The sequence below is a fragment of the Geospiza fortis genome, unplaced genomic scaffold (assembly GCF_000277835.1).
Source record: "Geospiza fortis unplaced genomic scaffold, GeoFor_1.0 scaffold88, whole genome shotgun sequence".
Classification (NCBI taxonomy): domain Eukaryota; kingdom Metazoa; phylum Chordata; class Aves; order Passeriformes; family Thraupidae; genus Geospiza; species Geospiza fortis.
Genome location: NW_005054434.1, coordinates 1058138 through 1067549, shown reverse-complemented (window position 1 = coordinate 1067549; position 9412 = coordinate 1058138). Strand labels below are relative to the sequence as shown.

At 40.8% G+C, this 9412-nt stretch overlaps 1 protein-coding gene across 1 annotated transcript in view; it reads right to left on the bottom strand.

Annotated features, from left to right (window-relative positions):
* Positions 1–2847: 2847 nt before the first annotated feature.
* Positions 2848–9412, bottom strand: part of SDE2 (SDE2 telomere maintenance homolog) — a 7324-nt gene continuing 759 nt past the window's right edge. Inside the window, exons 2-7 of the mRNA XM_031061953.1 lie at positions 8319–8393; positions 7624–7766; positions 6924–7093; positions 5486–5597; positions 4488–4884; positions 2848–3137 (exon numbers count right to left, since the gene is read on the bottom strand). Coding sequence (XP_030917813.1) covers positions 2919–3137; positions 4488–4884; positions 5486–5597; positions 6924–7093; positions 7624–7766; positions 8319–8393 — 1116 coding nt within the window. The 3' untranslated portion in view covers positions 2848–2918. The remainder of the gene's footprint in view (positions 3138–4487; positions 4885–5485; positions 5598–6923; positions 7094–7623; positions 7767–8318; positions 8394–9412) is intronic.

Here is a 9412-nt window from a genome sequence, read left to right as displayed (position 1 = left end):
TCTCGTTTTGTCCTAATCCAAATTGTCCAAATTTTTATTCCTCTAATTACATTACTCTTTTTATAACCATTTAATTACTATTAAACTTTTAAAATTTTAAAAACCAAGCGATTGGCGTTTTTCACAAAGGTGTGACCCATGTCCCTGCTCCTCAGCAGCCCCCCCCCGGACTCGGCTCAGGTGCCCTGTGAGGAGGGACAGGGCTTTGGCAGCGCTGCTGGGATGGGACCCATCCTCCGTGTCAGCCCAGTGCCACCTACAGCAGCCAGAGCAGAAGCTGCAGCAGCGGCAAAGCGATGGAAACAATTTCAGCACCTCCAGCAAAAGGCATGTTCACATCACTGAGTGGTCTTTGAGGAGCCAGAGCAGAAGCTGCAGCACTGGCAAACCGATGGAGGCAATTCCAGCACGCTCCAGTAAAAGGTGTGTTCACATTGATAGTAAGAGATATTAAAATCATAGAAAATTCGGGGAGTTAGAGAGAAAGTTAGGCTTAGTAGGCACTAGGAAGATGTTAGGCCTTGTATTTGCTAGATCATGTGAAGCTGCGCCTGTGTAGTCAGTATATGATAAATGTTAGATGTGATTAGATATAATTATTGTTTAAAGAATCATGAGGAACTCTAACACACTTTAACACACTACTTAAGAAAATTAATACAGCATAACTTTCTAACATAACGCATGTAATATTCATTTTAATATTTGCAAAAAGCCAATCATAAAATACGCATTTTTCACACAAGCATGCATATTTGCTAGATCATGTGAAACTGCACCTGTGTAGTCAGTATATGATAAAGGATATAATTGTCACATGTGATTAGATATAATTATTGCTTAAAGAATAATGAGAAACTATGTTAGGGGTTTGAGGGGAATCACAAGAAATCCATGCTTGGATGAATACAGTAGAACCATGTAAGTTTAATAATTAATATGTAAGTTATATAATGATAGAATATAAAACATGTTCGGCTTGAAACCATGTCGGGTCAGGTTTGGGTCTGTGCACCCCTGACACCCAGAGTTCTTCAGTAAAAGCACCTGCATATAATCATTCTGTGATTATGAGTTCCTAAACACTAACAACATCACTGAGGGGCCTTTGAGGAACTTGTTAGCACCGTGCAGGTGAGGACAATGGAATGGAACCTTTTGGTAGCTGTTATTGTGTCTGCTGCTGATGACATTTCTAAACCTCCAGCAGCTCCTTCCCTCTATGACCTGTCTTGTTCCTGCTGTTTTGTGTATTAGGTGTACTCATCTTTCTTTCCAGGGAAGAGATGGATCCCTGTGAAGTGAGGAAAAGCCCTCCCTCAGGCTTGTGCCAGTGTTTTCACTCATTACTTTTTTTCAGTCAGTAACTCTGAAATGCCAGTGAAACACAAGGCACTGCTTAGGTGCTTGAAATAAATGCATTTAAAATGACACTTCAGAAGTGTGACTTCTCTAAGTCACACCACTTGCTTTTTGGGGAAGCAGTTCCGTAGGAGATTGAACCTTTTCTCTGGGAAGATCTTCACAGTTTTGGTGCATTTACAACCAGAAACATCTTTGAAATCTAAAGCTACATAAATACTCCGGAAAAGACAGACACAGGCTACAAACTGCATTATCCTCTTGGCCTGGACTAGAAAGATCACCTCTGTTCTGAGGCCTTTCTCTCCTACAGAAATTGCCCATGTAACACTGGAACTGGTTCAGTTTATTTTTTTTTTCCAACTGTTGACTTTTCTGTTCTTGTCCAAAGTCTTAAAAAGCTTCAAGCACTTCACCTACTTGTTTCTCTTCTGTTGAAAGATCAGTCTAAGTCCTGTGGTTACCCAGCTGTTTCCAAAAGGATGCCCTTTGAGCATGTGAAAGTCCTGAATTGCCAGTGAGCACCCCTCTGGCTCTCCAGACACAATAATGCTCTAGGCTAACCCTCCATGTGGGAAGATCCTAGAGCAAATGCTTGTTCCTTTTTTCACTCAGCAGGAGCTAAACAATTCCAAAATAAAATTGCCAAAGTGTGGAGCTGGTTCAAGGCACAGCTGTTGCCCTCTAAAATAGATGTGGGGCATTTCTTTTAATTCTGGCACTACTGAAGATGCAGTTTGTCAATAGTGTTTGGTGCTACTGGTGGTTTAAAATATCCCAACCAGTGTTTTTATGTAATTCTGCTTCTGTTGTGCTGGCACAAATTTGATAGAGCCACATCAGGGAACTGATTTGGTTTAATAAGGAACCCACAACACTAAAGGCAAGTGTGTGACACACGGGGTAGGCTTGGAAGTGGCTGCATCAGTACAAACTGAAGCAAGAGAGAACTGCAGTGAAGGGAAATAACTTGGGTAGAGTTGCTGCCAAAACACACCACTAAAATGGCCACTTCACTTTTTGTCCCACACTCCCCTTCCCATACTAGAGAGGAGCTTGAGTGTGCTCAAAGAGCTGAAAGCTCTCTTGTCCCAAACATTGTCACTGCCTTTTAGAGAGCTGGTGACATCAAAGCTTTGCCACCCGGGCAGGGACTGCCAGATCTAACATCCCCACCCTCTGGATTTACACCAGCAAAACTTCAACAGGCTAAGGTGACCTCCCAAGCACCCTGCATCCCAGTTTCCTAGTGAAACAGTCAGTAAACACACCCATTTCCTTTCCACACAGACTCCACTTGTCCTGTCACAGCCTCCATGGGATGTGATTTGCAGAGCCTCAGTGTTTCTCTTCTCCCTCCAATACCCTGTGGAACAGATCTCCAAGCACTGTGTCCATGATGATGTCTATCCTTCCACCTGCCCATCCTTTCCAAAACTCCCTGGGAATCTTGTGGATGTGAGTTCAGAAGCTGGTGATACTCAGTTGAAAGGATACCAAGAGCTTTTATTTAATGACATCAAATACACATGCAAAAAAAGTAAATATTCCCAAATCTAACTAGAGGTTTTCCCTTTAGGGGGCTTTGCAAATAGGGATGGCTTGATCTGGTCTCTAGACAGACCTCTCACTGAAAAAAGCCTTGCTGCTCTTTCCTTCAAAGTGCCTCCACATTTCAGTCCCAAAGACATCAATCCCATCTTCAGCTTCTCTAAACCCAGGGCTTCCAGTTCAGCAGCAGAGTTGAAGGCTAGCAGGTCTATTGGTTCTACCTCCTGAAAAGAGAAAAACATTTGAGAACAACATTCAAGAAACACAGGAGTTCAAGAAGCATTTTGGACAATTGCTCTCAGGTACATGGTGTGATTCTTGGGGCTGGACTTTTGACTCTTGTGGGTCCCTTAGACCTCAGAAGATTCAAAACTGAATGAAAAACATCAGTTTGCCATCTTGCCTAGCAGTTCAGCAGCTTAATCTTGGCTTCCAGAGGCATAGCAAAGCTGACAGCCCCTTTTTAGCCTGATGCAGAATATAACCAATAGACCTCCAGCAGGAGCAGGAAGGAGGATGAAAGTTATTTCTAATGCAGTTCCACTGTAATTAAAGAAATTTATTAAGAAGCATCTCTTTTTTAGCAGGATTAACCCAAAAAAAACAAGCTGTGAAGTTCACACCTCATCCTGCCACTAAAAGAAAATGTGAGTTAAAATTTCATCTTCAAAGGAAATTGGTATATTTGCAAATTGACTGAAGGTAAAAAGGACCCCTACAGATAGTCAGTCTAGTCCAATCCAGAGCCTTGTCTACAAAAGACCATGAAATAGATGGGATAATTCAAATGCTGGAATTTACTAACACAGTATAAAGGACACCAAAATCTGAGCCCACTTTGTTCAATATTTAAATGCACATACTGCTCTTATAGTCTGTACCCAGAGCAAGGAATAACAGCAGTGGGAATGAGAGAATTCCCCTTGTGCACTTGGTAAAAACAATTCTTGCCAGTAAAATCAGAACCTTTGTCCTGCTAAGCATACAAAAACCCAACTGGTTACCTCATTAGTTTCACCCTACTTCTAAAAAAGAAAAAAAAATTCATCAAGGACTACTATAAAAATATTTCCACCTGCAATAACAATCTGCCACAGCATTGGTGGAGTTTCCTGTTCTAGGAATAGAAAGTCTCACAAATACTGAGCAAAAGGTAAACAGTGAAGAATGGTAAACATCCTGTTTAAAACTTGCCAGCTCTAATAGTACAGTAGATGACAAAGTTCTAATTGATCAGATTACATCCTTGGTCTTTTCCCCACTGAACTGTAATGAACTTTCACACATCAGAGTTCATTTGTTGCCAGTGGCAGACTTTACACCCAAGGTGAAAAAAGGCAGAAAATCTCAGTAACTCCCTAGCCTGAAAAAAAGAGCCACACTTTTTTTATTGCTAGAGTAAGCTAGATTCATTATCCCCACAAATCTTAAACAGTAATATTATGCAAGGACCCATAAAGCAGAAGTATTGGCACCTTTTGCTGCCAAGCATCAGTTGGGCTCTCATCAATCCAGTGGGAAAAGCTACATTGCTGGAGCTTGCTTGCTTCTTCAGCTCATTTTGTCCTACTTACTGTGCTCTGGGACTGGTTTGTTTCCTGTGCCTTAGCAGGAACATTTTCTTGCTCTTCTTTCTGAGCTTGAGTCACTCCATTCTCTCCTTGGGTGTCTTCCTTTGGGGCCTCTGTCATTTTGCTGTTTTCTTCAGACAGAATTTCAGCCTGCCCACCTGTGCACACCTCTCCTTGCAGATCTCTTCCAGGACCTTCTGGCTGCTCCAGTGGTTTCTCACTTGCACTGGTAGATGGACTGTTCTCTGCTGAAGCCACAGAGCTGCTTGAACACTCATCTGAATTTCCAACACTTCCATTAGCACTGCTGCCTGATGGACAACTTCTGTCAGATGTACAAGGGGAGTCATCCTTATTGTCATCCTCACAGCCTGAGCCTGCGGCCTCATCCAACCCTGGCCTGGCACAGGGAATATGTTACAAATTAACATGCATCTATCTTCACTTTTTGTCTTTTAAATAATTTTTTTTAATTGCCACATTTCTCTTTCCAAAACCATCTTCAGAGAGATATAAGGAGCTACTCCAACATCTGTTTAGGTTAGTTTAGTTAATGGAAGAGCTATCAATATTGAAAAGGAGCTACAAATGCCCAAAACAGGTATTACAGCATTCCCAATACAGAAATGACTGGAATCTTTGACTTCTCTTCCATGTTACATTAGACGAAAGATGCCAGGGGAGAAAACCAATCTTTTTAAGTTCATTGTAAATTATAATTCATTTATGAAGAAAAGGATAATAGGAAGTAGTAGAATATAATCATTTAGAAGGGGTGGGGGAAAAAAGTGTCTATTTTTGCAAATGAAGTTTGTCTGCTCCATCTGGGACAGAACTATAGGAATGCAGAAATGTTTACTTTCGGTTCTTTGATTTAATCAGTTCAGTTTTCTTATTTCAAGTCTACATCTCAGACTAGACTCTGCTTACTAGTATGTGTCCAACTTTACATCCTTTTTAAGGCTTAAGGCTGGAGTATAAAAACAAGGTATAACTCTTACCAAGGACATTTTCTTTTTTCAGATTTTGTTTCGCTCTTCCCAGGCTCACCCGGACGTTTCCGACTCTTGCCACTTTCTGATGACACTGCTTTGCTGGCAATAACCTGCAAGCCTTCAAAACAAATTTGAAAGTGAACTTCATCAGGACACAATTAATGTCTGGTGTAAATTCTACTTGTCTTTTCACTTCAGATGCAATTTAAAACACTAGTGATTGAAAGAGTCACTATTGGTGATATAGACTCAAAGCTTGAACATCAACTGAGAAGCAGTAAAAGCTTTCCTACATGGATTTACTATGAGTCAATTAAAATTGGATTCCTGAACTGAACTAGCAGGTTCTTCATCCCATTCCGCCTCAAGTTTCACCACCTAGCTGACAGCAAGAGAACAATATAGGGATAAACAAAGTAACTACAATGACCAGGAAGTGAAACAAGGTATTCTGCAGCTGTCCAATATCACGTTTTTATGTACAACCCCTTTATAGTTTCACTGGGTAATTCTTACAGCTCAACTAGCAACACCACCTTCACAGAATCTGGCTCTTAATCTCAAAATTAACCTCAATCTTAAACTCAGAATCTGGCTAGGTGACCTAGCTAAGCAAGGTGAAGCATCACTTGTATCATGTCACGCAGTTCAGTGTGTGAAAAATGAGTATTTTATGATTGGCTTTTTGCAAATATTGAAATGAATATTATATGTGTTATGTTAAAAAGTTATGCTGTATTAATTCACTTAAGTAGTGTGTTAAATATAGTTTTAGCTTATAACATAATGTTAAAATAGAAACTATGCTACGTAAGATACTTTTTTCTAAAGGAGGGACGGGCACTGAGATAGCAGCCACAGAACACCTAAATCTTTCAGAAAAAAAGAATTTATTGCTCCATTATCAGGAGAAATTAACTTCTTCCTGCCTTGCTCAGGTTTGAAGGCGCCGTCAGGATTCAGAGGAAGAAGCTGACACTGACCAGACAGAATCCTGTGTTTGAACGGAATTTATGCATCATGGATGAGATGTATGAATATGCAACAGGCTGTTGCTTTTAAGGGTTAATCCTCTGTTAACGTGGGTCCTTTTATTGTTTATTTTGCCCAGAAAGAGATACCCGGACTGTCCGTAACTCTTTGTTTCTATTGTCTCCTATTGTCCTAATTCAACTTGTCCAAATTATTATTACTGTAATTGTATTACTATTATTATAACCATTTTATTACTATTAAACTTTTAAAATTTTAAAAACAAGTGACTGGCATTTTTCACTAGTGGAATTTAACAGACACTGAGGACAAAGAGCAAAAATTAAACAAATTTCAGCAAAATTCGCTGAAATTTAAGATTTCATTTAACTGACAAAAAACCAATTCTTTTTTAAATTTTCCTACTGGAGTGAGGCTAGAGAGGCTCTCGGCGTGCAGCGTGCTGCCGTACCGATGCGCAGCGACTCCTCCTGGCGCTCGGCCATCTCTCGGTACTGCCGCTCGTACTCGGGGTCGGTGAACGTGTGCCGCGGCTCCGCCAGCTTCCGCTGCAGCCTCTCCAGCCGCCGCTGCTCCTTCTCCGCCTCCCGCTCCGCCTGCTTCTTCACCCACTCCGCCATCCTGCGGCGACACCACCTCACATCAGCGCTCACAGCTGTTAACAGCAGCTCCCTGCTCTGCGCCGCAGAACGCTCCCACCCCGGCTAGGCTGGGAGGCAAAGGGAAACGAGAACAGCACCCAGGGGAATGACTGAGGAAACTGCCAGAGACTCTGCTACAGAGAGGAGAGCAGGGTTTATTTTGAAAGCCAGAAGCAGCAGTCAAGTTCACACATCCCCAAGACTGTGGTCTTGCAGCTTCAGAGAGAACTGTGAGAATTGCACACGAGGAATTGTGAATTCTGCACCAAGAGGTGCAGAACAGACTCTCAGACTCAGGCTGCAGTAAAATCATATCTGTTTTTGCAATAATAGAATTACAGTCAGGAGAGCCCTGTCGGCTTCCAGTGCATCTGCACTTAAGATTTCACTTTTGCTCTTTATAGTACTCAAAACACCATTTCATTGCTACAACAGGCAGTCACTTGACCTCTTTTGTAAGCTACAGGATGAGCTTATTTTATAATTTCAGCCTCTGAGGAAATGCCTTACGCTTTCTCATGATTGACATCCCTCAGTCTCCTTCCACTGAGATCCCGACACGCCTCTCTGTTTGTGGTCTTCTCAATCTGAGCACCCAGTGCTCGCAGCATCGACCCAAACCCTTCCAGAGGAAAAAAATAAACAGAAATTAACTACACAGAAGCATCTTGTCAAGGTAAGGAGTCCAGCTTAGGCTGAATTCTGAGGACTTGGCATTTAGATATATATATATATTCCTATGCATAAATATTCGAATTATTATTTTTGAAGGGAAAGTTTGAAGTACACTTGCTATTAATTTCTATACAGATGAAATTAATGCAACTTGCCTGAAGCTCATGTCCCTGTTCATTCAGGAACTGAAATGTCATCTACAGCAAGATAGTCTTTTCTTCTAATTAATGTGGTCATGAAACAAATGAAACACAATATGCAAATGAGAGCTATGATGACTAAATAAAATGCTGTCCCTCCAGGAACAAAACACTCAAAATAAACTACTTTCATATGGTTGGTTTTGAAAGGCCCATCTGTTAAAACTGAAAGTATTTTGCTTCAATTACATCTGGTTACTAATAGGTGCTGTGTTTCACTTATTTCAGGGAAACTTAAAAGACAGAAGTTTTTGCTAGAGTTCAGGTCCAGAATTAACTATGTAACTGGGTTATCATGGCACAGAGTCTCGGCTCCAGGCTATAAACAACTCCACTCTGCAACTCATCTTCATCGCTGACCAGTCGTCCATTGCACTTCACATACAAGCTTTCTTCTGGGATGTTCTAAAAAAGCAGCAAAATTGAGTCAGATCACTGAGCCAGAAAAAAATGAAACATTCTGACAAATAAAACCATTAAGCAGTCGTGTTTTCTTCCTTGCAGAGTGGAGCAAAAATAAATCAGACAATCTGAAAAGCATGAACATTCTCCAATGGTTTTAATTCCTGGTTACCAAAGGACTGAATACAGTTTAAATCAGCTTGCAAATATGAACAGGGAAAAACGGTGCAATGGGAAAAATTCAGAAACAACCTGTGATGATCTGACCATAACCTTCATTCCCTGTCCTCCAGTGTCACTAGTGGGAAGGAGATAATGGGAGAGAAAGAAAGAGTGAGGGGAAGAGGGAAGGCGTTTTTAGGATTTCTTTTACCTCTCATAATCCTACCCTGATTTTGACTGGTAATAAATGAAGTTCATTTCCCCAAGTCAAGTCTGTTTTGCCTGTGATGCTGAGAAATCTCTCTGTCCTTATCTCGACCTTTGATCCCTTTTGTTACATTTTTCTCTGTCCTGTCTAGCTGAGAAGAGGAAGGAGAGAGCGCCTGGAGTCCTGCCAGGGTCAACCCACCTGTGTTTATATAGAAACACACACACATATACATAGATAGATATGTATATATATATGTGCATATATACATGTATATATACGTGTATACATGTACACATATATATATGTGTGTATATATATACATATATATGTATATATACGTATGTGTATACCTATATACACATATATATACATATATATGTATCTATACGTATATACATATATATAGACACACACATATATATACATATATCCACGCATATATACACATACATACATATATACATATTTATATACATATATATAGACACATATATATATACTTACACACACACATATATATACATATATATATATATAACACGTTGATAAGAGGCTACAGGGCTCTCTTACAGCAACCCCTGCTGCTCAGCTAAGCGACAGCACCGAAAGCAAGGTGCGCCCAGGTGCGGATCGCGACTCCGCGGGCGCG